This window comes from Varanus komodoensis, unplaced genomic scaffold, assembly GCF_004798865.1.
Source record: "Varanus komodoensis strain SLA01 unplaced genomic scaffold, ASM479886v1 scaffold20_1, whole genome shotgun sequence".
Lineage (NCBI taxonomy): Eukaryota > Metazoa > Chordata > Lepidosauria > Squamata > Varanidae > Varanus > Varanus komodoensis.
Window position 1 is genome coordinate 17,178,005 of NW_025335587.1, and position 27,815 is coordinate 17,205,819.

Here is a 27,815-nt window from a genome sequence, read left to right on the forward strand (position 1 = left end):
GACATGATGGCTGCATGCTTCCACCAGATGCAATACACTTGTGTGCACCAGCTGCTGGGGAACATGGGTTTGTTCTGTTTATGGGTTCCCCATGAGCACAGCTGAGTGCTGGGCCATGTGGTCCTTGGCCTGATTCTAGCACAGGTTTTCTTATCTTTTTGAAGTCGATACGGTGGAAACTTTGAGACTGGAGAGGCTCTGAGTTCAAAGTTGCTTAGATAGTGCTTGACATACTTTTCTCAGCCTAACCTACTTTTCAGGAGCACTGTGTGGACGACATAGTTTTGTTTTGTTTTCAAGGCAAGTTTCTAGCCCTTGTGGTTGTGAAGATGTGCTTGGGAGTGAATGCATAATGCCTGTTGAACATTTCAGAGATTCATGAGCAAAAATTTGTGATGTGGGGGTGGCTTTAGAAGAATTTTGTCTTGGCTTGTGAGTTGCATACGAAATTTTGCATGCTAGTCTTGTTCATGCAGCTTACAGAGACAGTCAAATCCAACTTCTTGTTTGTGCGTGTGGCAGGGGATTTTGATAGATTGCAACATGGCTGGCTTGACTGTGGGGTGCTGGCACCCATGACTGGGGAAACCCCTTTGCCTTCTTCCTTCAGCCCTTTGATTCACTTGTGGATTTGATGGTTAAAAGTCCTTACAAATCCAGTGTGGGTTTGCTGTGAGCCTTTCATGCATTGCCCTATAGGAGGCAGTATGAATCTGTTTCTGAAAATGCACGGAAAATATCTATTACAGTTAGTGCACCGCAGCATTTCAAGTAAGGACTGATTTATTGTGGCATAGGTTTTTTTGTGGGCTAAAGCTTGACTCAGATTTCAAGCCATGTCACTTTCATCACATTGAAAAGCTTTTGCTCTGGAAAGGTGCTGGAAAACTCTTCCTCCATGTCCTGTTTTGGGCAGGGGGGCGCGGGAGCAAGTTTCAGGAAGATGGTAGAATCTTTTGAAAGGTCTCCGATCCTTGGTTCGGCGTGCGGTACCGATTAGGTCTCCCTCCTCACAGCACTACAAGCAATTCTTACTTCCCCCTTAAGCCCAGTTACATAACCTGTAGCTCTTTCTCTCCCCCGCTCCACCCCCCCCCCCACAATCAGCGATTCGCTCTCTCTCCAGGCAGAGCAAGAGTTTGCTGCTTGCCTCTCTGCCTCTCCCCAGCCTGAGAATTTAAGAATCCTCATTGCAAGGGGGCGTGGGTGAACGAGGGGCGTGTGTGCATGTTTGCAGAGCCGAAAAGCAGGGCAGCAAAGGTTAGAAACGCAAAGGTTGAGACGACAGGGTGTCCAATAAAATACAGCTTTTTTGGAGGGGTGGGGGGGGCGGAGTAACGCTGCAGGAGCAGCAGAAGAGGAGCCCTTGCTGTGGCAGTGGGGCTGGATCGCGGAGACAGAACACATCACGCCGTTTTCTGTCCTGAGCCAGCATGGAAGAAACAACCGAAGGCAGTCAGGAAGTGCGATATCACATGCTTCAAAGGTAGGAGTCGGCTTTGATAGAGAAATTTATGAATGTGACCTGACGGTGGAGGGCTGTTTTAAGGTTCTTCTCATTAGATCTGATGGACCGAATCTCTGAATTGGACAGAATTCCATCTGCTTGATTTTGAAATCAAATCCTTGACTGCAGGGTGTTTTTTTTCCCCCTGTGTTGTGGAGCAAGATAGTGACATTTCTGGTCAGAGGAGGCTGGGATTTGACTTTACATGTGGGGAATTGCATGGGAAGAGGAATTTTTTTTTTTTTTTTAGGAGAAGGGGGCCAAGAAGGGATTTCTGCAAAACCTTTTATTCCAGGCTCGAGAAACTGGTTCAGCGGTTTTTTTTTTTTTCTGCAGGGAAGGGGGGGTGTGCTGTGTGTTCTGAAAGAAAGAAACCATCAGCTGTTGTTCCGGGCTTTTGTTGTTGTTTTTAAGAAAGCATAATGGCTGTGGCATAAAATGAAGTGGACAGTGGGGCTCTGAGCATGCTTACCTGCACACCTGCTTGAGAGAGATGTTAGCCCCAAGTAAGCGTATTTGGCAGGCAGTTGTTAATTGTTTAGGTCTCTTAAGAAAAGATTTGCACTTAAATCGGGATGACTGTGTCTCAGTTGACTCCCCCCCAACCCAGTAATCTGTTCGACCCTTTCTTTACAGGGTGGTTATGCTAAGGATTAGGAAAATAACGTGTGTAAACTGTCCAGAAAGCACATTATGAAATATATGGCATTATCTTATCCATTTATTTATTATGTGTATTTTCCATCCTTTTCCCTGCAAGGACCCTAAGGAGGTGTACATCCTCCTCCTGTGCCTCCCTAATTTATTTTCACAACAACCCAGTAAGGTAGGATGGGCTGAGAGTCAGTGACTGACTTAACGCCGCCCAGTCAGCTTCACGGCTCAGGGGATGAGTAGCCAGCTCTCTGCAGGCCCGCATTCTCACTGCTGTACCTCATCTCTTCTACAGTAATATATAACTGGCATTCCATTGGAAGATAACTGGTTCTCTGTCCCTTTGTAGGCCACTGATACGTCACAAACAGCTACTGTTGGTACGTGTAGGGCTAGTCTTCCCCAGACTAACATCCTGTAGATGTTCTGGACCAGCTTCTGTTGGCCTCTGTCAACATAGCCTGTGGTCAGGAAGTTGAAAACATCTCCAATTCGAGGAAGATGATGTAAGGCTATATTTGGATCTACTGGAAAGTGCCATGGAATGCATCTTCTGTATCCACCCTTCTCAGCTTGATGCCCTGTAAAGGTTTTGTCCTACAACCTAAAAGGATTGTCCCCTTCCATGGATACCTGTCTGAACTCTGAGATCACCCTTGGGGGCCCTTGTCTGGGCAGCTCAGCTGAGGGCCTTTTCAGTGGTGGCACTGCATGCCCTTCCAACAAGGCTGTTCAACACTGACTGGCCTTTTTATTTTCGGAGACATTTTAGCCCTTCATTACAAAAAAGAAGAAGAATGGTGCATTTTTAGATTATTGCATTGTTACTGGCTTTCCTCTTTGTCCTTACTTTTCTGTCTTAAACATATGGAATGCATATAAATTTTGTTGTGCTATTGCATTTTATGGTTTCAAACCGGTTTGGTAAACCACCCAGAAAACTTGAGAAAACAGATGCTATAAAACTCTGAGGCTTCGGCAAGGGGCAGCATAGAAATGTAATAAAAATAATAATAATAATAACGCCTTAAACTTCCATCGCTCCTGACCGCTGATTGTGCCGTCCTGGGCTAGTGGAAGCTGGCATCCAGCAGCATCTGGCTGAGACTTAGGTTGGGGAAGGCTGTTCTGCATGCCTCATGCCTCCCTTTCCCCATGCAGTACAAAAGAGATTCTGTGTTAACTTCAAGATCTGTTTGGCTGATCACAAATCTTGCCCTTCAGTCTCCTCCAGTGGGTATATTTTTGGTCTCTAGCGCTTTCATGGAATTCTGTCTCATGTGAACTGAGAAACGTTTTCTGGCAAACCAGGCCATCTGCTTTCTACCTTCTGAGTGAAAGGGAACACTGGAAGTTGTTATGTTGAAAAGAGAGGTCCGTGCATTTTGGACCGCAGCTCTCAACAGTGCCGACCATCGGCCAAGCAGGCAGGGGCTTTTGGGAACTGACGTCCCATCAGGATATTTATTTATTTTTATTTTCGACCTTCTGCCCACCCTTGACCTATTCCAGTCTTCCCCAGTGTGAGGTGGGCAGCCACTAAGGAGCGGGGCTTTTCTGTTGTGGAACGAACTCCCCAGGGGAACTTGCCTGTGCTTTCCAGTCTTAGGCACCAGGTTTCTGTTCTCCCAGCCATTTTAGTTTTTCCGTTTCTGTGTTTTAAATCTGTTACTGTATATCAAATCTGTGTACTGCTGTTATTTTTTATTTTGGTTTCTAATGATAATTTAATGATATGCTTTAAAAATGGTATTTTGTCGTATTTTATGCATCTGATTGTTGAAGACAGCCTGTGGGCGCAAAAGGAGAGGGGGAGTGGGAGGGAGAAAGCAAAAAACAAAAGCAGCCTCCAAAAGAGCAAAAGAATGGGTCCGGGGGGGCTGTTGCTGGTAGGCCTCCTTGGGCCCTGGGCCCTTGGCCGGTGCCCAGTCATTCTCCCCTGCCAATAATGAGGTGGAAGGCCCCCTGTACACCCTTGCAGGGGGTCTTCCCTTGATTTCTTCATCCATGCTTGGGCCTGGTGCTGAGAAGCGCTGTACTGCCACAAATCAAGCTCTGCTTGGAAGAGACAGCAGAGCCTGAAGAGAAAAGTGAAGTGATCCCAAGCTGCCTCAGGGAGCCTTTTATGCAAAGAACAGGTGAGGTTGTACATGAGAGTCTAGGGATAGCGGTGATGGCATGGCTGGATACTTATCAATTCAAAATTAATAATAAATCTTGTACCTAGAAAACTTGTTTTGGAGAGGGCTAACTGTTGTCTAATAACTACTCATTATGGCTGGTAAAGAGAATAACGAATAAAACATAGCTGAAACTCTCTGGGCAATTTGCCACAATTAAAACCATAACATACAACATAAAAATGTTCTGCAAAGGTTTGAAATTGCAGTGCAAAGAAAGAAGTAACACCTGAACTAAAACCTAGCAGTGCAAAGATTTAAAACAAGCAAACGGTTTAAAACAACAGAAACGGAAAAAAACTAAAATGCCTGGGGAAGAGGAAGGTCTTCCCTGATGCCAGAAAGATGCACCATAGGTGAGCCTCTCAGGGAAATTCATTCCACAACTGGGTTGCCACACCAAAACAAGCCCTTTTCTGCAGAATGCGTTGATTACTCCAGGCCAACATGGACTGAATTTGTAGTCTGGTAAATCATGGAACCATCACGGACATAATATATCCTGATTTTGGCAAAACATTTGGCAAAGTTTCCCTGGCACCCATGCTGATGGGGTGGTAAAATATTGGTCGGATGCTACTGCTGTTAGGCGGACCCACAGTTTGCTGAGCAGCTGTACCCAAGGGCTCACAAATGGCTTGGCACCAGACTGAAGGCAGGCTTGTGCATCACCACGGGGATGCCCCTGTGCTGTGCAGCATATTTATGAAGGATTGGTATACAAGTGCAGAGGAGGTGGGTTGCAGACCCGAAGATGAAGCTAACCCCATGGGTGACAGGATCAAACTTCAGGAAGATCTTGCCAGGTTCTGTCACTGGGCTGAGACCAGCCAGATGGAATTGAACATGTAAGGCCCTGTGCTAAGGTACCGATGCTGATGCTGATGGCGGCGGTGGCACAGCAAGATCTGGCTGGGCAATTAAGTATGTGGAAATAATTTTGCTGTGGACCATAAGCAAAATATGTGACAGCGCTGCGATGCACTGGCTACAAAGGCTGCGTTAAGAGAACGCTGGCTGTAAGCAGTTTGCAAGGTTCACTCACTCTAGCGCTTCGTTCGCACTGAGTTCAGTCCAGAGCATCGCATTTAAAGGTGGACATATATCGGGCTGCGCTGGCTGGAAATTATGGGAGTTGCGGCGCTGCACATCTGGGGAGCACCAGAAGGTTGGCGTAACCGCTCTTGCCGTGACTGCGCTCCTCTATCCCTCAGGCCAAGTATGTCTGGTCTCCACCTCATGAAGCAAGGCCGGGACAGGAAGAAAGTGGAGCTGCAGAGAGATTTTACTGTCGCATCCCCGGCAGAGTTTGTCACTCGCTTTGGAGGGACCAAAGTCATCGAGAAGGTGAGATGCCATTTCTCAGCATTTTTATGGAATAACATAGAGGTTAAATGATGTTGTCCCTGAAGGAATGCTACTCTGAGGTATATTGTGTATGTACAGGGAATTTCTCGTTAGTTATTGTAGCTATCCCTGCATTTAGAGTTGCTTTTGGGCCAAATCTGTGGCATATTAAATCTGGAAAATACTTCCTGTGGCATTGCAGCTGGTCCCCACTTTCTCTGTATTCAGAGCAGGGTCAAGACACCATTGTTAAACTTTTGGAGATAGTTGTTATGGCTTTTAATGGGTGTTTTACTATTTTATTGTGCTTTCATCTGATTATGGCTTTTATGTTTGAACTTCATAAACTGCCATGGTTGATTTCAGAAAAGTGGAAAAGAAATCTGGGTTCTAGTCCCCGCTCAGCCATGGAGTCAACTGGGTGACTTTGGGCCAGTCACAAACTCTCAGCCCAACCTACCTCGCAGGGTTGCTGTTGTGGGGATAAGATGGAGGAGGAGAAGGATGTAAGCTGCCTTGAGCCCTTAGGAAAAAGGCAGGATATAAATTGGAAAATAAAAAAAATAAAAAAAAATAAAAATACTGTAATAATAGAAAAGGATGCAGAGCTATGGGCAAGTAGACAGGAATCAAGCTAGCGCTCTCCGGGCAATCATGCTTGGATGTGCTGGCAATTGCAAAACAATTTTTTTTCCTTCTAAAGATTTCACCCTAAATTGAGGTGATCCAACATGCAACCTGCGTCGATTCCAAGAAGCAAGGAGGCAGTGGGGAGCTGGGGGTCACACGGGAAGATTTCCGAGTGGGAGAGACAGGGAAGAAAGGGATGGGCCACTTCAGAGAAGCAGCCCTTGTGCTTGGCCTGTGGCTGCAGAATGTGGCTACAGAAAGGTGGTTAGTTGTGCAGCTCCTGGGTGTTGAAGTTCTCACGTGGGCCTGGAGGTATGAAAAGTTGGACCTTGGACCACCCTGCCCTAAATCAGTTATACTAATTCAGTCAGTGGATATGCAAGCTGTTAAGATGAGAAAGCAATACATTAATATTATTTATTTATTTATTTATTTATTTATTATGTATTAAAACATTTTTATGCTGCCCCATTCGCCGAAGCCTCGGGGCGGCTTACAACAATAAGTTAAAAAATAATTATAACATTAAATTAAAAAAATATAAGCATTAAGTTAAAAATACAACAATACCAATATAAAATAAGCCGCCCTGGCCAGATAAAATCCAATAATATTAACAATTAAAATGCCGCTTAAATAAAAAGGTCTTGGCCTGGCGCCGAAAAACAAATAACGACGGCGCCAGGCGGACCTCTCTGGGGAGCGCATTCCATAACTTAGGCGCCACCGCAGAAAAAGCCCTCCTCCGAGTACCCACCCTCCTAATTTCTTTCACGGAGGGTTCCCGGAGAAGGGCCTCTACCGCCGATTATATACACACAAACACTCACACACATACATATGGGTGTGTGTTTGTGTGTGGATTTGTGCATGCATTATAGGTAGGTACAGGGGCTCAAAAACTGGAGTGCATGCCCCTGCTGGAGGTACATAACACTTGGAGAAGCACTGGGGAAGGTGAGCTCAGGACTGAAGCCCTGCTTGGCATGCGGAAGGTCCCAGGGCAGCCCCAGCATCTCCATAGAGAAGGACCAGGCAGCCAAGCTGCAGGCAGCCCCCACCATTCAGGGTGAAAGGTGGGCACAGCTGGGATTTTGAGAGGGTGCGACAGGCACATTCATAAAGTGGCTGCCATTTGCCAGTTGCAAAATGCAAACTTCCAGAAACCAACTGGCTGTGGCCAAAGGGAAAATAAGTGGCCCAGAAGCTTGCACAAGGCCCACACGTGGTCTGAGCTCCAGAACCCATAATCATCCTTTGAAAGCTAGAATGAATGATTTAAAAATGGCACTTTAGAAGGAATGAATGTTTCAGCACGCACACTTTCTCTCTCTTTCTGGGCATTGTATATGAATGTTTGCGATTTTGAAAAACCCTTCCTTGTGTAGCTTTTTCTGCGCACCTCATCATTTGTGCCCATTCTAAACACATTCCAACCATCAGAATCTTAGCGGGACACCCTGTTTTTGTAACCGTAACCCTAACCTGGTGCACACCCCTAAACCTATTATAGGGCTAAAATTCCATTGAAAATAGGGCGATTTTGAAAAACTTTTCTTTGCATACTTTTTTTTGCACATCTCATCCTTTATTTATTTATTTATTTATTTATTTATTAGAACATTTCTATGCTGCCCCTTGCCGAAGCCTCGGGGCGGCTTACAACACAATAAAATACAATAAAATACAAAAATAACAATATAAAATTAAAATTAACAATATAAAATAAATACAAAATATAAAATATAAAAGAAGTCGCCCTGGCCAGATAAATAAGCAAATTTTTGTCCATCCTAAACACATTCCAACCATCAAAGTCTTAGCAGGATACCCCGTTTTTGTAACCCTAACCCTAACCGGCCCAGAAATACTACCTAGGCTATTGGCTGGTATAGAAATATAATAAAAGAAAGAAGGGAATGAATTCTTCAAATCTCAAGAAAGCAAAAAAAAAAACAAAAAACCAGGGAGCACAGTGGGCTTGGTGGGCACCCAACGAAAGAGTTCAGTGGATCTAGTGGCACCCGCTTGCTAAATGTTGACTATCTGGACTGGACAGTTCTTCTAGGACGGCCAAATGATCTGTTGCATCTGACAGAAGGCAACTTCCTAAGTTTCAGGGGAGGAGAGAGCCCACGGATTGCTATTGTCCTCCCAGTAGTGGGTGATCAACAGCTAACCATGAAGCGGCAGTGGGACAGCAGATGTCTGGGGCCTGTGCCCATAGCTCCTCATTCCTGGGCTGCCCAGGTTTAGCCGGGGCTTCCACCGTGGGCCGGCTTCCCATGGCAGTGCTGGATTAGTGCCCTAATCCACAGATACCCTTGTGTGTCTGGCAAGAAGCAGGTTGCCCATCAGTTCGTTTCTTAGCAGAATCAGGCGGCGGTGGCTGAGTAGGAAAGGTGGCCGGGTGGGAAGAATTGAGAAACTCGGGCTGGCATGAACGTTGGAAACGCACCCCACTCCCTGTGCTGTTTCACTTAGGTCCTCATTGCCAACAACGGGATTGCGGCAGTGAAGTGCATGCGGTCCATCCGGCGCTGGTCCTACGAGATGTTTCGGAACGAGCGTGCCATCCGTTTCGTGGTCATGGTGACACCTGAAGACTTGAAGGCCAATGCAGGTGAGTCTTGGAAGACCGGGGTTTGATTGCTTGCCCCTTTTCCATCTGAGTTTTCTGTGCCAATCAAATGTCACGCTGTGGAAAACGGAAGGACTTTGAGTAGCTTTCTTCTTGTAGGTTGAAGCTATTGCTGCAGGGAGAATTTGAGGTTAAATCCCTTAAATGCATGAGAAACCAACATGTTTCTGAGGCATGTCTTTTTTATCCTGACTTATTAATGTGCAACCCGCTCCCCTTGCATTTTGAAGTGTTGTAATTCTAGAAAGGCTAAAATGATTATTGATGATCAGTCACGCAATGCAGTCGCATAATTTTAAGCGTGATTACTTTCATGGTTCCGCTTATGGCCAGATAGCAGCAAGGCTGTCCAGTTCTTGGAATGTGCAAAGCTCTCTTTTAGCCCCTAGCCAGCAGTTCCCATCGGTAGCTTTGGTTTCTGTTCGCTTTTCCATTCTCTACCAGCCTGCATTCCCAATGCTGTCGGGCATGAGATCTGCTTCGCTGAACTTCATGCACTGAGGAGGGAAACTTGACTTTTTTGCTTTAGTGGAATGATAGCATAAGAATTAGAATAGATAAAAAGACTGACACTGCCTCCACGGAGCCAGAGGGAAGGAACTGCGCTTACCACCCATCTCCCAGAGACCTGCAAACAGGAGGTGGTGCATCTGCAGCCATTTTATTCCTCTCCCCCCCCCCCCATTCCTTTTTTGTTGTGTACGTGTGTGTTTTTTAGATTTTAATAATCTTTAAAGAGAAGATTATAGCTTTCAAGCACAAATAACTTTTAGAGGAGAAAAACAATTGAATAAAAGCTTCTGTTGTTGCTTACCAGTTTCCAGTTGAACATTAAAACTTCAAAATAGCTATCAAAAGATTAAAAGTCCGACAGGTATACCTTTACTCACTACTTGATTCCTAATATGAATTGATTTAATTCTGCTTTTCCAATAGGTGGTTAATGTAAAGGTTTCCATTTTTGAAAGGAATATTCAAAATATTTATTTCCATTTCTGTTTCAAATAAATGCAGTTACTTTTTGGATCATTAGGACCGAAATCTTTTGGACCTGTTGCCCCAGGGCAGCATTGTCCAATTTTCAGGGGTCGGATGGGGGTGCATTGGCACTCAAGAAGCCACTAAAAGTGTGTGTGTGTGCGCGTGTGGGTGTGTGAAATTCCAAGCAAACAGCCCACGTCTTAAACAAGCAGATTCACCTTCCCGGCAGGCTTGGGTTTGGGAGCACTCTCAGGAAGAATACAGAACAAACCCATGCTAGGGTGTAATATAAAACTTCAGCATTTGCTCCGTGATATAAATGTTACCTGAGTTGCGTTTTAATCAGTTTTTGGTTTTTATACCCTGTTCAGCTGGACATGCAATCTAAATTTTTTTAAATGCCTTTTTTCTGTTTGTAGAATATATCAAGATGGCGGATCATTATGTCCCAGTACCTGGAGGCCCAAACAACAATAACTATGCAAATGTGGAACTGATCCTCGATATTGCAAAACGGATTCCTGTGCAGGTGAGGGAAAAGGAAAGCTGGAATTTAGAAAGTAAAGAATGAGGGGATTTATTAATTAATTTAAGGTATTTTTTATCTGTTGTGAATGTACTGTGGATACAGTCAGTTGTATCCATATAAGAAAGATGAGTAGCCTAACAACAGTAATTTCAAAATATTTTAAAAGCCACATATTTTGGTTTCTACCTTCATTAGTAGTCGTGATGTTGATACCAGGAATGACCCTTTGGAATGTGAGAGATGAAGATTCCTAGGGAGGCAAAAAGCAGAGGTATAAGCGTAGGGTTTGCTCTCCAGATTAAAGCGCCATGGACTAGATCCAGAATTTTTCCTTTCAGTCAAGTGTGTCACTGTATACATGCACATGTGAACGCAGCGTGTAAGCCGCCTGGAGACCCTTGGTTATTGAGCAGCACAGAAATAAGCAACATAAAAACTTTGCAAGCAACGAATTACCAGACAGAATCACTTTGTCAAATAGCAATGCCCTTTTCTTCGAATGCTCCTTTGCCACTCCCCGAGACTCCCTCTCGCCATTCTTCCTCCTCTAGCCATCACTGTTTGACCCCTCCTGGGTCCTCATCATCTAGCTCAGAATCAAATTCCCTCTCGACAGGAACGGTTCGATTTCTGCATACAATATCGAGACAAATGGCCTCAAATGACTGCTGAGTCTTGTATGCTTGTTGCTGTTTGTTTCTCTGATACACGTGCTAAGCGATGCCCCTCCTTTCTCCCCTTCTCCAGGCAGTATGGGCTGGTTGGGGCCATGCCTCTGAGAACCCCAAGCTACCTGAGCTCCTCCACAAGAATGGAATTGCCTTCATGGGTGAGGAAACAAAGCCATTGTGAGCGGCACGGGGGCGTCTTCTGGGGAGTCCATGGGCGAGTCGTCAAGGTCCCTTTGTTTTGGATGGCAGACCACCGGCCGTCAGTGTCCTGCAGTTTTGCTGGGGTCTTGCCTCCTCTCCGGTGAGCCTTTCCTTCTTTGTGTTCTGCAGGTCCACCAAGCCAAGCAATGTGGGCGCTCGGAGATAAGATCGCCTCCTCGATAGTGGCCCAAACGGCAGGCATCCCCACACTTCCGTGGAGTGGCAGCGGTAAGAGCGGCGTGAGGCCTCATCAGCCTAGGCCAGTTGGAGCAATGCATAGCGCAAACTCTGTGCACAGAGCAATTTAAAGGTGGTGTTACAAACACGATGCACTGACCCCGTAAAGTGCTACTTGGGGTGACTGGCCTTCGTACGTACTTGTAGCTTTAGGCAGTGTTCCTCTCTCAGCTCTTGTATTTCCTAGCAGCATTGCATCAGCATTCATGTGAACTGGGGGCATTTGACTGCAGCTCTGTGGAACAAATCCAGAGGAATCTGGAGATGCAGTCTGCCCCTCTGGGGACCAACTTCCCCTTGCCCTGCTCTAATGATTGAGTGTTTGGTAGTTTCCTGGCGTCGGTGCAGTTTCCCCCTCATTTTAAAAAGCTGCGATGACTCTCATAAGGCTTCGTTACTTGCAGTGAAAACCTTAAGCTACACTTGGGTGGTAATTTTCGTACCTCGGCCTCATCACCCGCCTTGACTTTGGACCTTGGCCCCAAGCACTGCTGGAATGTGCTGGTCTGAGAGTTTCCCTAAAGTTGAATCAGACCCCTGAGCAGACGGAGGTTCAACACCTCCACTGAAAATTCTATCAATAACGCTGTCCCACTGTATGGAAAAAAAATGGCAGCCTGGCTGAGCAATGGGAGTGTTGCTGTGCGAAAGAGGAAATGCAATTTCTGCCTTGCCTGTTGTCCTTTAGCAGTAAGATTATAAAAGCGCCAGTGGTAGAACAGGGCCCCGCGCTGGACTTTCACGGGGGGTGGTTGCAGCCTTCTGCTCTTCTTTCCTATAGGCATTCAAGGCAAGGCCATACTTAGAGAATTTGGGTTATTGGGCAGAAGAGAAGTATAATGGATTGCAATTAAAAAGCTAGCGAAACTGACTGTTTCTAAAGATACAAGGAGCACATGGCTGGTACAGTACGTAATGACACTCATGCTAGATCTTGTTCCTTCACGTGGGGGAGAAACACACCGGCAGAGTAACTCCAGTAAAGGTCCCTGAGCCAGCAGTTGAACAAAGCCTTCAAAGGGAAGGATTAGGGAGGGCATATTTAGTGGCCAGCCAAAACCTGGAGGAAGATTGCCTGGCAACGGTGACACACGCATTGGTTACTTCCCGGCTGGACTTCTGTAATGCGCTTTGCATGGGGCTGCCCTTGAAGATAGTCTGGATACTTCAGATGGTGCAAAACAGAGCTGCCAGGATGCTGTCGGGGACTGGGTGTTATTCTCATATCACCCCAATCCTCTATCAGCTCCCATTGAAGTCCGGGCTCAGTTCAGGGTGCTGGTTATTACCTATAAAGCCCTAAACGGCTTGGGACCAGGATACCTAAAGGAAAGCCTTCTTCCCTATTTGCCCTCCTGCCCCTTGAGATCAGCGGCAGAAGCCCTCCTCTGGGAACCCTCTGTGAAAGACATTAGGAGACAGAGTACCCGGAGGAGGGCCTTCTCTGCGGTGGCACCCCGACTATGGAATGTGCTTCCCAGAGAGGTCTGCCTGGCACCGTCATTATATGTTTTTCGGTGCCAGGTTCAGACCTTTTTATTTAATCAATATTTTAACAAGTTTTAATATTGAATTTTATTACCATATTTTAATTGCAGCCTGAGTGGGTCATTAATTTATTTATGCTATACTTTTATGTATAGGCATTTTATTTGTGTAAGCTGTCCTGAGGCTCTCGCAAAGGACGGCATACAAATATCTAAAGCAGACAAACAAACAAGCAAACAAACAAACCTGCTATCCATGCCAAAGATGAGAGGAAGCAAGCCATGATGCTGTTCCTGCAGCTTGACTGGCCGTTTTGTTGATCTCCTCCAACAAGTCAGTCCTAGCTGATTTCACCTCCTCCAACCCCAGAAGTCTTGTGAAGCAAATAGGCCCTAACTTTCCCTTCAAAGGCAAGATATCCTTGCTCAGAAAATCCATTTCTTCCCAGCTACTCTCCCCAGGGATTGTAAAATCTGTGGTCTATGTTTCACGGATTGTCAGACATCTTTTCTGTCATCCACTCATTGACAGAATTGGATTTGTTGCATATTTATTTATTAAAACATTTCTATGCCGCCCCATTCGCCGAAGCCTCAGGGCGGCTCACAACATAAATTAAAATGCAAGAAATAACAATATAAAGTCGCCCTGGCCAGATAAAATAAGCAAATAATATTAACAATTAAAATGACGCTTAAATAAAAAGGTCTTCACCTGGCACCAAAAAACAAATAATGACGGCGCCAGGCGGACCTCTCTGGAGAGCGCATTCCATAGATTGGGTGCCACCGCAGAGAAAGCCCTCCTCCGAGTACCTACCCTCCTAATTTCTTTCACGGAGGGTTCCCGGAGGAGGGCCTCTCCCGCAGATCTCAAGGGGCGGGCGGGCATATATGGACGTAAGCGCTCCTTCAGGTAGCCAGGACCCAAGCCGTTTCGGGCTTTATAGGTCATCACCAACACCTTGAATTGGGCCCGGACTTCAATGGGAAGCCAGTGAAGCTGACGGAGGACTGGAGTCATGTGAACATAACGCCCCATCTCCGTCAGCAGCCTGGCAGCTCTATTTTGAACCAACTGAAGTATCCGGACCGTCTTCAAGGGTAGCCCCACCTAGAGCGCCTTACAGAAGTCAAGGCGGGAAGTCACCAGCGCGTGTGTCACCATGCAGTTTGATGGTAGGAGGAGGCAGTTAGCTGTGGAGTCATCCCTGGCTGGAAATTTTGAGATAAAGCCTGGGCAGCCACTTGCCGGGGATGCCATAGTTTCCGGGGGGGGGGGGGGGGGGGACTAGATGCCCTATGGGACCTCTCCAATCCCATAAGGCAGTAAAGAAACATTGTCTAAATATGTGCATTCCACCATAGGCTAAAGTCTGCAAAGAAACATTTTGAGGGGGTTTCCTTATGTGGGAAAGTAGTATATAAGAGGAGCGGTTGCGGGAACTGAGAAGGGTTAGCCTGGAGAAGGTAAGATTCAAGCGAGGCATGATAGTCCCCACCAGTTAGCTGAAGGGCTAAAAGAAGACATCGTATGCCAGGTTGGGGGATGCTGAGATGTGAACTTTCTAGCATTCCAAAACAGAACCAGGCAATCAGTGCGGGAGGGTGTCGTACGGACGGTTGTCTTGTGGGAGGTTTGCTAAAATTCGAGGTGATGTAAATAATGCTTTGTGTTTTAGGTCTCCAAGTGCATTGGCAAGAAAATGAATTTCAAAAGCGCATCTTGAGTGTCCCCCAGGAATTATATGAGAAGGGCTGTGTGACAGATGTGGACGATGGGCTGCGGGTAGGCATTGCAATCCTGACCCCGACCCCCTGCTTATTGACTGCAAGTACTTTTACCCCTTTTCTCAGCCAAAATGCTTCCAGAGCAGCTTCTGCATAATCAGCCAAGCAAGATTATGCGGGCTTGCTTGCCGTCCGATAAAGGAAGAAATGCAAAGGAAAAGGGGCAGGCAGGGAAGAGGAAAACTGAAGATGTCTTCCAGAGGGCTCGTGGCATGGCTTTTTCCACTATTAACTGGTCAAGTGTTGCAGATACGTCTAAAGTTGAGAGCAGATTCTTAGCATGGTTATGTCCGACCTGTGCCTCAGAAGTGGGGTGCTGTAGATTTCCTGGAGCAGGGGGGTAGCTCTGGAGCTTCTGGGATCCACTCTCTTTGCACTTTTTCTTTTAAACAAGAACACTGAGGTCCACTGGCGAGAGCATCACGGGAGGGCAACGGAATTGTTTGCCCACCGCACTTCAGATTTTCTCAGACTTCTCAACTTGAAGTATTAAGTCACTCTTCTTGTGCTCAGGCAGCCGAAGAAGTTGGATACCCTGTCATGATCAAAGCTTCCGAAGGAGGGGGAGGAAAAGGAATCAGGAAAGTGAACAATGCTGAGGATTTCCCCAACCTTTTTAGACAGGTATGCTACTTTTGCTGCTTCTTTCTGTGGTTTGAAGAAACCGTAGTGAATGCTCTGCGTGCAATGATGCTAAATTAATAATACCATTATAATTGTGGTTATTCTATTGTTTTTATATTATTAATAAACAAACAATCTCCAGGAAAAGTGCTGAAAAATGATGCAGTATAAATGATGCAGTATAAATGATGCAAATTTATGTGATGTTTCCTGGGTTTTTTATTATTTATTTATTTTTTGATTTATATTCTGCCTTTTTCCTGCAAAGGGCTCAAGGCAGCTTACATCATTCTGCTCCCCCATCTTATCCCCACAACAACAACCCTGTGAGGTAGGTTGGGCTGAGAGTCTGTGACTGGCCCAAAGTCACCCAGTTGGCTCCATGGCCGAGCAGGGACTACAACCCAGATCCTCTGAGTCCCAGTCCCATGCTCTTAACCACTACACCACACTGGTTTCCTGTTTGGCCTTTGAAGTCAGAGACAGTATGAGGTAGTGGTTAGAGTGTTGGACTGGGACTTGAGAGATCCAAGAGTCTGGCCGCCATTAACTATGAAGCTCACTAGATGACTTGAGGCCAGGTATTGCCTCTCAGGCTAACCTACCTCACAGGGTTGTTGTGTGACTTAAATCGAGAAGAGGAGTACCATGTGAGCCTTGTTGGCTTGCTTGCAAAAGGAAAAAAAGGCAGAAAACAAGGCTAGGAAGAAGAATGTTGAAATCCAGCATATTGCCTTCATTAGGCCCTCAAAACGTGAAAGCCTCCGAGATCTCCAGATCTCTCCATCAGGTTGGATGTTGTAAGCAGGATGTCTACAGGGCCAGAGTCTTAAAATGATGGGAGGAATCGGGGTTTGAAAACATTCAAATCGGTGGGTTCAGGGTTCATTGTCTGCTAGGACCCATGGAAACATGAAAGTATCTGACAGTGGTTGATCCTGCCATTTTGAAAAGGTAAAGTCCCGCTGTTAACTCCAGATTCCCAGTTCTGGGTTAACCAACTTGGTTGGTGGGAAACCCAAGTAGAGCTCAATTAATGAATGCCAGTTGCTGGGGAGCTTGGGCAATGTGGTGCTGCACGCTCGCATCCCGCTTGCGGGCAGCGGGCCGGCCACCGCATCAGCAGAATGCTTGACTCGGGGAGCCCCTGGCCTGAGCTCTCAGGGTGGGTCTTCTGCTCTTGTGACTGGACACTCGCTAAACTAGCCAAGCTGGAGATGAATTCAGAGGGTGGGAGACCTCCTTGATGTGTCCCCGGCTGTGTTTGTTTGATTTTTCAGGTCCAGGCGGAAGTGCCAGGGTCCCCCATCTTCGTCATGCGCCTTGCCAAACAGTCCCGCCACTTGGAAGTGCAGATCCTCGCAGACCAGTACGGCAACGCCATCTCCCTCTTTGGCCGTGACTGTTCTGTGCAGCGTCGGCACCAGAAGATCATCGAGGAGGCCCCGGCCTCGATCGCCACTTTGGCCGTCTTTGAGCACATGGAACAGGTAGGTGGGAATTCTGTACTGTTTACGCTCGTGGCTTCTTTTAGCTGAAATACTCAGAATCCCCTTCCTAACGAAGCGGCAAAACAGTGCGTGGCTGGGCTTAGAGAAACGTGGTAACCCACTCAAGCACTGAATTGAAACATGGCTCTCTTATGGTCTGAACTCAGCTATACTAACAAATTATGCTTTATTAACCACAAACAACCCACCGTTTGCAACAGATAGCTTGCTAGCACAAGTGGGTGCAGACTAGGAGAATTGGAGAACTCTGCAGTGGAGCCAAGAGTTTCAGTTTCTGAGTATCCAAGTAACGATTATGCACTGCCACAAAATTTATCCGCATTATTGCCTCCTCCTCAAAAGAGATGGCCATAAGGCATGGCCAAAACATACGGGAGCACTCTGTACAGGAGGACAAGTCTGTGCAACTCTAACTCGTGCAGATGTGTATGCACACATTCACACACAATCTGTCACTGCCCAGACAGTGGAGCAAAAGGCACGTGAGACTGTGCAGAATGGAGGCAGAACAGATAACGCAATCTCTGTGCACGCCCGAGTTCCAACAGCACTATAACCCATGTCGCAACAACAGCCCACCGTTCATACCCTACCCCTGCGGAGCCCATGCGTGTGAGTCATGGTGTTGTCCCAGCCCCAGCAGGAGGAGTCACCCTTGGGCTGGTTGGCCACTGTGGTCATGGGATAGCAGGTGAGGGCGCACCTCTCAGTGGGAGAGCATCGTCTTTGCGGGAAGACGGTCTCGGGCTGCTTCATTCCTGGCATCGGCACTTTAAAAGGAATGCAGGAGAACCGTTTCTGTTTCACTTTGCTGAACGTCCTGTTCGTTGGCTGTATGCTGTATAAATTTCTCAGCAGCGACCTGGGCAACAGTCTTGTCCTACAATATGTTAACAGAGCTATCTCAGTCTTCGCAGCGTAAGAAGGCCTTACGGCACCTTAGCGTTCCACCAGAGATTTATACCGTTAGGCATTAGAGAACACGGCACGTGGGTTTAGAACAAAGCTGCTGCAGAGTAGCCGAAGGCTGGAAATCAGCTTGAAGACAGGCTATTTTTGTTTTGCAATGTTTGTTTTAAAAGTACCTCCATGAGCAGGAGGAGGTACAACTGTCCCCCAGAGCCCCCGAAGCTGCCCACCCCTGGATTCCATTAACGTGCATTAGAAGAGTGGGGGAAATGCCTTTGATTGGCACGTTTTCAAAGTTTGTTGCACCTTTTAACTTTAAGTTGCCTCGGAGGTGCTATTTTGGCAGAACGGTGAGTCAGAACGTCAGAAAGTAATACATGAAATCAGACGTCAAAACAAGTTGCCAAAACAGATCAGGCAGCTAGCATAAAACTAGGAACACAGCTGTTTTCGATGCATGTGGGGCCAGTGGGGCAGGGTGTGGTTCTGTAAATTTGGTGCTGCCACTGGGGAAAAAAAGCAATTTCTTGAGCTTATTTTCCTAGCCTGATGGATGGACGGGAAGCTAGGCCTTGCACAAGTACACTTAACAGCTAGATGGCTGCATATGGGAGTATGTACAAAAACTAAAGGCTGCCATGTTGGCCGTAAGAAAAATGGCAAAATTATTGGCCTGTATAATGTCTGTTGATGCAACAAAAGCATGCAAGCTTTCAAGATCCCTGAAGCGCTTTGTTTGGCAAGATGCTATCAAAAAGTGGGGTTGGGGTGAGCAGGGCAGGTAAAGGGGAATCAGAATAGGAGAGGGAAACCTGGTTGAATTTTGTAGTCAGGTTATCTTAAGATGATCTGGGGTTTGGCCCTCTTCTCTGTCTTTACTTCCTCTTTTACCGCTTTGGGTGTCAAGGGAGATGCGAAGTTCTGTCTCTTGCCCTTCTGGGGATTGGTTGTCATTCAGTTTGTGCTTTCCCAGGTGATGTATGTGTATCAACTTTCAGGGCCTACTAGAACCACTAGTAGAAGAAAGTAGCAGAGAAATGGTTGATCTACTGTTTTGAAAATAGGAAATGTGCTGTTAACTCAAAGCTGTTTCCATCCTGGGTGAACCGGATAGGTTTCTTAGTTAACATATGTTGTAAGAAGTAAGAACTCCTGGAACTAAATGTTGAGTCGATCCTTTCCCTTACTCCCTTTCTTTCCTTTTATAAGTGTGCAGTGAAACTCGCCAAGATGGTGGGTTATGTGAGTGCTGGAACGGTGGAATACCTTTACAGCCAAGACGGCAGCTTCTACTTCTTGGAGCTCAACCCTCGCCTCCAGGTGGAGCATCCTTGCACAGAGATGGTGGCGGATGTCAACTTGCCTTCAGCTCAGCTCCAGGTGAGTCAGGCTGCAGATGGTTGCAGTGGGGTTGCAAAGCCCGGGCCTCATGGGCAGAACCTCAGCATGAATAACCAGCTCGGCTGCAGGCACGGAGAAGCTGCCAATAGCTGATCCCAGTGTTGTAAGCAATGACTCATGGATCTCTGTTGCACCTGAGCCAAGATCTAAGTGGTGATAAGGTGAAGGAAATAGAGAGATTTGGCTTTGCAAACACAAGGATCATGTGATTTGGCTTAAGGGCTAATTGCTGGAGTGTGGGGGAGGGCCTGCAAGTGAGTATGGAAATTCAGGGCTGTGTGCGGTTTCTTTTTATGGGATTGGTTTCAAGGTGAATAAGGGGAGATGCGACGGGGCGTTCGGAGTTATGTCTGGTGGGGAAAACGGTGTAGAGGGAAGCATTGTTTTCCTCCCCTCTTGTAATACTCAAACCCAGTGGGGCCAACCCATGAAGCTGGTTGGGGAGAGATTCAGGTGTGATGATCAGGATGGCCACCTTTGCACAGCTGCCTATGATTGGATAGGATCCTTTACCAGCCGGTGTTGTGATGGCCACCCATTTGTATGGCTCTAAAAGGGGGATGAGGCAAATTCATGGAGGGGAAAACGGCCAGTGGCTGCTAGTCTTGATGGCTGCATTTGCTGCCTTCAGTACCTGAGGCAGTGTGCATCTGTATGCCAGTTCCTGGGGAACATGGGGCCGAGGATGCTATTCCTCTTGTGGGTTTCCCACTGGGGCTTCCTGGTCAGGAAAGGAGCTGAGCTAGCATCAGATCTGCGAACGCTTGAGAAACATTATTATTATTATTATTATTATTATTATTATTATTATTATTATTAGAACATTTCTATGCCGCCCCTTGCCGAAGCCTCGGGGTGGCTTACAACACAATAAAATACAATACAATACAAAAATAACAATATAAAATTAACATTAATAATATAAAATAAATAAAAAATATAAAAGATATAAAAGAAGTTATAAAAGAAAAGAAAAGAAGAGAAAAGAAAAGAAGTCGCCCAAAGGACCCCCATTTGGGCAAAGCAAGCTCTTTGTGCAACCCACCAAATTACCCAAAGCCTACGAGTCACATTTGTGAAAGAATTCTGCTTGCACAACGGGGGCGGGGGGGGTGGCGGGGGGCATGTGCATATTCTGGAGTCATGACTCTGTTTCTGCCTGACACCCCTGTAAATGCAAATACATTTACATGCAAATAATCAGCGCAGTGCAGCTTTAGGGCAGAGAGAAGGTGGGTCAGAGTTCATAGGACTGAGCTGAGGACAGGTTCCTACCTCCAGACCAGATTCTTCACACATGGCTGCTAATGACAGCACTAGATCAAAGCTGAAATGGAGTCCGGTGGCTGGCGGGTAGAGGTGAAAGGAAGGTCGATGCCGCAATGCATACAGTGGGAACACGGAATGTTAGGCAGACTGGGAATTCCCAAATAAGAAATGAAATGGTTAAACTCTGTAGTACTCAGCGTGAATAAACAAAGTGGCCGGGAATAGGACAAGCATGAAAACGTTTTACTCTGGAAATGGCAGACTCTGTGCAATCGGAGCAATTCTAATACTGAGGCAAAAGAGGAGATTGGAAGCAGGAGACGGCGAAGCTGCGCTCGTGCCAAAATGCACTTTAAATAGCATTCCTGGTGAATTTAAAGTCCATGTGATGCACAGACTGGCACTGCAGGTGGACTCAGTTGACCGCACACCAGAAGACGCGTGGACTGGAACCACGGGCACCGTGGGGCCAAAAGGCCAAACTGTCGACAGTTCCTGGCAAAAAGGATGAAATGGCCTAAATGATAGAAGGAAAGTAATTGTTAAATGCAGGTGAGAAGCAAAAGCAAAACATGGCAGAAATACCATCGGAATCCTGAGTGCAACTTCTCAGCAACTTGCATACGGAAATAACAAGAATTACCACAGTGGTCAGTGCAAAGAAATAGAAGAGAATAACAGAAGAGGCAAAACACAAGCTCTTCCAGAAGAAATCCAATGGAAATTCAAACGTAGATGATGAGTGCTGAACGACAAACGAGGGAACATACTATTTGACCAAGAGAAAATAAAAAGAAGGGAAACAATATACAGAAGAACTATGCAGAAAAGATAAAAGGATGACAGGCTCCTTTGAAGGAAGAGCAAAATGAAAGCTGCTCTGTTTTATTTATTTATGTATGTATTTGGAATTCTTGTATGCCGCCCCATTTGCATACACCTCAGGGCGGCTTCCGACAAATAAATAGCAATGCAAATACATAAATACATAAAAACGGAAACATCCTGGCTTAATAATTTAAAACCAATAAATAAATCAATAATTAAAATAATGTTTAAATAAAAAGGTCTTGGCCTGGTGCTGAAAAACAAATAGTGACGGCGCCAGGCGGACCTCTCTGGGGAGCGCATTCCGTAGGTGGGGCGCCACCACAGAGAAGGCCCTCCTCCGGGTACTCTGTCTCTTAATATCTTTCACAGAGGGTTCCCGGAGGAGGGCCTCTGCCACCGATCTCAAGGGGCGGGAGGGCAAGTATGGATGCAGGTGCTCCTTTAGGTAACCAGGTCCCAAGCCATTGAGGGCTTTGTAGGTGATAACCAGATCTTGAATTGGGCCCGGGCTTTGATGGGAAGCCAGTGAAGCTGACGGAGGACTGGGGTTATGTGAGAACAACGCCCAGTCCCCGTCAGCAACCTGGCAGCTCTATTTAGTAAATTAAATTATAATCTATTTATTTAATCTGTTCAGGCTAGTTCCCCAACAGGAAAAGACACTCGAAATCATTGCAGATATGCATTGGCTACATAGATCAGAATTTCAGAAGTAGATCAGCCTGTGCTTCATAGACTACAGCAAAGCCTTTGCTTGGACAGATCCCAAGAAGCCATGACTGGTTCTGGATGAGATGGCTGTGCCTCAGCTCTTGATTGTCATGATGCATAAGCTGAATCATGGACAAGTTAGTTCTAGAACAGATCTGGAGACACTCTGTTCAGTCTGTACACAGAATGTGTCACAAGGAGAGCTGGACAAGGATTAGAGAAAGGAGTGAAAACTGTCAGATGTACGGGTGGTACATTCCACCTGGTAAAGATCAACCAACTAGCTCCAGTGCGACCAAGGCTTGGTGTTAGTTGTGGGAGACTCCCTGTTGTGTGGGATGGAAACATATGTATATTGGGGATTCTGTCTCCTTGGAGGACAGATTAGTGATGTAACTGAGAGATTGCCAAGGCTCATAATGCCCAATGACTCATTGGCCTCCTTTCTTATACATGTGGGAACAAATGACCCTGCCAAGCAGAGCTTTGAAGAAATGACATCTGACTCTGAAGCTTTAGGGAGGAAAGTCAAGAACCTTGGGGTCCAGATAGTTTTCTTTGCAATCCTTCCAGTGCTTGGAAGCATAGACAGGGAAAGAAAAATACTCCAAGTGAATTCCTGGTTAGGAAGGTGGTGCTTATGTGAGAGATTTGGATTCTGGGACCACGGGCTATACTTCCTGGAAGAGGGACTGCTGTCTAGGGGTGGTTTGTACATTCCAAGGACTGGGACAAATTTGTTTGACCACCGCATGCTGAATCATACAGGGAAGGGAGAGGTCTGCCTGAGCATAACAACAGACAAAAGCTTATGCACAGAGAGAGCAGCTTTGACAGTGCCCATTAATAGTCTTTCAAAAATTGTAGGGAGAAAGCAAGAGTATAAAGCATGTGGCCTTCAATTTCTGTGTAATGCCCAAAGTATGGGAAGCATACAGCATGAACTCGAATTCCTAATGCAGGACAGCGAATACTACTTGATAGGTGTAACCAAAACTTGGTGGGATGACTCTCATGACTGGAATTCAACAATGGAATGATATAACCTGTTCAAGAAGAACAGAAGGAGCAGAAAGGGAGGCGGAGTTGCACTGTATGTTAAAGATACATATATTTGCATAGAAATGCAGGAGGATGAGAAGAGGCAGAAGTTCTCAATGCCTACCTTGGCTCACTCTTCCCCCAAAAGGGCATCTTTGACCTTCCCGATGAAGGGGGAGTACAAAGCTGAAGGAGGAGGATGGAAGCTCAAGATCAATAGGCAAAGGGCCAAGAATTATCTAATTGGATTGATTGAGTTCCCAGGGCCCAGTGAATTCCATCCTAGGAACTGGCAGAAGCACTCTCAGAACCACTCTTATCTTTGAAAAATCATGGCTGAAAGGGCACGTGCCAGATGACGGGAAAAGGGCTAATGCTGTCCCTAACTATAAGGAAGGAAAAGGAAAAGTATCTGGGAGCTACAGACCTGTCAGTCTGACATCAATTCCTGGGAAAATTCTGAAGTGGATTATAACGTCTGCAAACACCTTAAAATGATGCAATGGTTACTAGAAGCCAACATGGATTTGTTAAGAACAAATCCTGCCCGACTAATCTGGTTTCATTTTTTGATTGAGTAACCTCCCTGATGAACTGTGGAAATGCTGTGGACATAAACTATCTTAAGTAAAGCTTTTGGCAAAATGTCACATGATATCCTGATTAGCAACTAAGTGGGCTAAGCGGAACAGCAATCAGACAGATCCAACATTTGGCTACAGAGTTGGACCCAAAGAGTGAGTGGAACGTCATGAGCGGAGCCAGCTGGAGCTGTGGGTCAGACTAGATGGTCTGGGAGTTCCCTTCGGACTCTCTGTGTTTCTATGAGTGCTCATCCATGGCACCTTCTCCAGCTGGGGAGAGATAACAAGCGGGGTACTGCAGGGTTCAGTCCTGGGCCCAGTGCTCCTCAATGTTTTTATTAATGATTCAGACGAGCAAGTGCAGGGACTATGATCAAATATGCAAATAACAGAAAACTGACTGAGACAGCTAATGCCCCGAAAGACAGACAGACAGACAAGATTCAAGGTGAGCTTGATAGTTTGGAGTACCAGGCCAAAAACAGCAGAATGAAATTCAATAGGGATAAATGCTAAGTTCTGTACCTAGGAAAAAGAAACTAAATGAGCCAAGAGATCTCCGTCTTGAAACTATGCACAATGATACTGCAAGTGAGAAGGATCCTGGAATTATTGTAGATCACAAGCTGAATATGAGTCGTCAATGTGATGTGGATGCCAGAAGGGCAAATGCCATTTCAAGCTGCATTAATCGAAGTATCACTTCCAAATCATGTAAAGTACAAGTTTCCCTTTACTCAGCACTGGTTAAGCCTCTTCTGGAGTCCTGTATTCTCTTCTGGGCACCACAGCCGAAGAAAGATGCAGACAAACTGGAAAGGGTTCAGGAGAGGTTGGCAAGGATGATCCAGGGACTGGAAACCAAGCCCTGTGAGGAGAGATTAACAAAACTGGGTAGCACTTGAAAGACTGTCACAAAGAAGAGCGCCAGGATCTCTTCTCGATCATCCCAGAGTGCAGGACACAGAATAATGGACTCAAGTTACAAGAAGCCAACTTCACTTCTGGCTGATCATCTCTCCCCACCCCACCCCCCAAAATTGTCCTGACTGTTAAGAGAAACACATCAACGGAATCTGTGACTGAGGGAGGTTGTGGGCCCTCCCACACTGGAGGCATTCAGGATGCAAACTGGCTCGTCATCAGAGAGGGATGGTTTAACCTGGAGTCCTGCACTGAGCAGGGGCTTGGGCATGATGATCCTCTGGCCCCTTCCAACTCCACTATTCTATGAGTGTACGCGTCCACCATGTTTCTTGCAGAGAGAGCAGCAATGGACTGAAATGACTCCTGATGGAAGTGAAAGATGGAAGTGCAAAAGCAAGGCTGCAGCTGAACATTAAGAAAAAAAATCATGTCTGCAGAAGAATTACACAATTGTAATGTCAACAATGAAGAAATTGACATTGTGAAAGATTTTGCATACCTCGGCTCAATCATTTCAGAGGAGGATTGCAGCCAAGAAATGAGAAGATTGTGACTTGAAAGGGCAGAAATGAAGGGATTAGAAAAGACCATCAAGCGCAAGGGCTTTTCACTGGAGGCCAAAGCCAGTTTTGACATGAAAACCAAGTCTGGCAGACAGCACTTCTTGCTGTAGCACTCAATACCTGATTGAGAGTTCAAGCTAATACAAGGCCTTGCACTTGCCCAAAAGATTAAAAGCCAAAGTTGAAAAATTGCAGAATAGTAGTTAATTGACATTTCTTGTGCTAACAGTGCCAAATCTGTACAAAATAGGTTATATGAACTTTCTCTGGCACTGTGATGCTGAGAAAATAGATATTCTCCACAGGGAATAGGTGGGCTGGATGATGATGATATACCACGACAGCCAAAAGCACCACATCCCAGTTCAAACTAAGCTATATGCGTTGTTTAAAGAATAGTTTTATGGAAGAAATGAGCAAGATGACAAGTCCTTATTCTTGTTGGTGCCTTAGGCTATGGCATATGTGTTCCATAAACAGCAACTGAGCAATATTCCTCTTGTTTTTTAGATTGCCATGGGAATTCCTCTTCACAGGATCAAGGATATCCGAGTCATGTATGGGGCCTCCCCCTGGGGGGACAGTCCTATTGACTTTGAGAATTCTGCTCATGTGCCTTGTCCACGTGGTCATGTGATAGCTGCCCGCATAACCAGCGAGAATCCTGATGAGGTAAGCCATTCATCGTTTCAGTTTCCTTTTCGGTCTTTTATCAAATAGATATTCATAGTTGTACTATAGCAGCCTGGGGAATTTTACATTCTCCGTGGGTATATGTATGGGAGACTTAAAAATCGGTTTAAAGTTCACCTACAGATGCTTATTTATGAGCAGTGTTATCCTGGGGCTGCTGGATGGCAGCTAAATCGCAGTAGGTTTGTTTGGATTCCTAGGTGCAAGGACAGAAAATTCCCCTGACCTTGTCGCTGGGCATCTCCGCTTGGCTCCCCGTTTGGATCTCCTTTTTCCCAGCACAGCTGGTGGAGGAGGAACAAAGGGATCAGCACCTCACGGCCATGCAGAAATTCAGCACATCTTTGGAGTGGTTGCCCTGCTTATAAATGGCCCAGTGAGGATTATTATTATTATTAGAACATTTCTATGCCGCCCCTTGCCGAAGCCTCGGGGCGGCTTACAACAGAATAAGAGGATAGAGTGCAATACAGTGTGAAGTGTCGGTTGTGCATATGGATGTGGTTAGTCTTAACATTGTGCTGCTTTGTGTTCCAGGGATTTAAGCCCAGCTCAGGAACAGTCCAGGAGCTGAACTTCCGCAGTAACAAGAATGTCTGGGGCTACTTCAGTGTTGCAGCTGCTGGGGGGCTTCATGAATTTGCGGACTCTCAGTTCGGCCACTGTTTCTCCTGGGGAGAAAACCGCGAGGAAGCCATCTCGTAAGCAAGGAAGACTGTACATTAGCCAAAAACATCTTGCCCGGCTTCAATGTTACGCCGAGCGTTTAAGGTTTCCTGATACAGTTTAGGAAACTATCATTGTTTTAAAAACCACTCCATTTCCCTGCTGGTGGTAGCGTTGCTATGAAACGATTTAGTTTGCTTTTTCCGCAAGGAAAGAGTGAGCCGTAAGAGATTTCTTGGGGGAGGAGTGGAAAAACCATTCTCTGGCAAGATTTTGGGGAAACATTGGCTATGCGCCTCTTTAGGCCATTCGGGATAAGAGCCCTTTTTGCATTCAGGGTTCTATTTTCATGGATCAGGTTACATGGAAGCAGTGCGTTCACAAGGTCTGTGAAGTCGCTTGGGGCATTTAAACTTGCCAGCACAACCTGCTGGCAGGACATCATTTTGACTCAGGGAAGACATTCTTAAGCTAAAATCATTTCAGCTCTGTTGTTCCTGGAAAAAGGCTGTCATTCTTAAACTGGATGCTACCTTGTCATAAGCAAGAAATCATAAAGTTACGAAGAGAATTTAGACCTGTTAGATAGATATTCAAATATTTAAGATGCTTAGTGCTGTGACGTCTTGTCAGCTATTTTAAATACTAGGCTAGGCCTACTTAACACCCCACTTTTGGGCACAGTTCCCAACCTGAACCTTTAGAGCATCAATGTAGCGCGTTGCTGGCCTTCTGCCTAGATCTGATGTCCTATTGGCAACAGGGAGTGGTGGCTCCCGTGTCAGTGGAGCAGCTGATCTGCTCCGGGTTTCACTTTGAACTTTAAAGGAGTTCTCCACTGTGCTGAACCTGGTTTGGGGATAAGGTGCAGCAGGATGGGTTGCTCCTTTGAAAGTTTGGACTGAATCCTGGAGTGGACACCCCATCCCTCGTGCCTGGGAGCTGGCAGCCTTCCCTGTTCCCTGGATGAGATTCCTAAATTAGGTGTCATGATGGCGTCCCTTGCAGCTGGGCTAGAACTGAAGTTACGCTTCCTGTGTCATACAGTCTGTTGCTGAAGGCCACACTGGGTTCCTTAGTACTTTCTCAGTTTTCGGCACCGTCATGGTATCTAAATGACCCTTCCCTGATTAAGAATCCAACTCCTCAGCATTAAGACCTTCCTTGGGCCAGTCCTGACAAGGAGGGCAGGAGGAGGAGAAGTCACTATCCCCCACGCATCGTAATCG

The 27,815-nt window shown here is 46.1% G+C and overlaps 1 protein-coding gene across 7 annotated transcripts in view; it reads left to right on the forward strand.

Annotated features, from left to right (window-relative positions):
- The window catches only part of ACACA (acetyl-CoA carboxylase alpha), a 192,286-nt gene that overhangs the window by 32,502 nt on the left and 131,969 nt on the right, over positions 1–27,815 (forward strand). For 6 of the 7 annotated variants that reach the window (XM_044429886.1, XM_044429884.1, XM_044429885.1 and 3 more), the window contains 11 exons: positions 5,556–5,688; positions 8,803–8,941; positions 10,360–10,469; positions 11,217–11,298; positions 11,471–11,569; positions 14,748–14,854; positions 15,370–15,480; positions 16,761–16,970; positions 19,110–19,280; positions 25,738–25,899; positions 26,458–26,621. In XM_044429886.1, the coding sequence (XP_044285821.1) occupies positions 5,563–5,688; positions 8,803–8,941; positions 10,360–10,469; positions 11,217–11,298; positions 11,471–11,569; positions 14,748–14,854; positions 15,370–15,480; positions 16,761–16,970; positions 19,110–19,280; positions 25,738–25,899; positions 26,458–26,621 (1,481 nt within the window). In that variant the 5' untranslated portion in view covers positions 5,556–5,562. Of the gene's footprint in view, positions 1–5,555; positions 5,689–8,802; positions 8,942–10,359; positions 10,470–11,216; positions 11,299–11,470; positions 11,570–14,747; positions 14,855–15,369; positions 15,481–16,760; positions 16,971–19,109; positions 19,281–25,737; positions 25,900–26,457; positions 26,622–27,815 lie in introns of those variants that run through there. The other variant, XM_044429887.1, reaches the window with a different exon arrangement.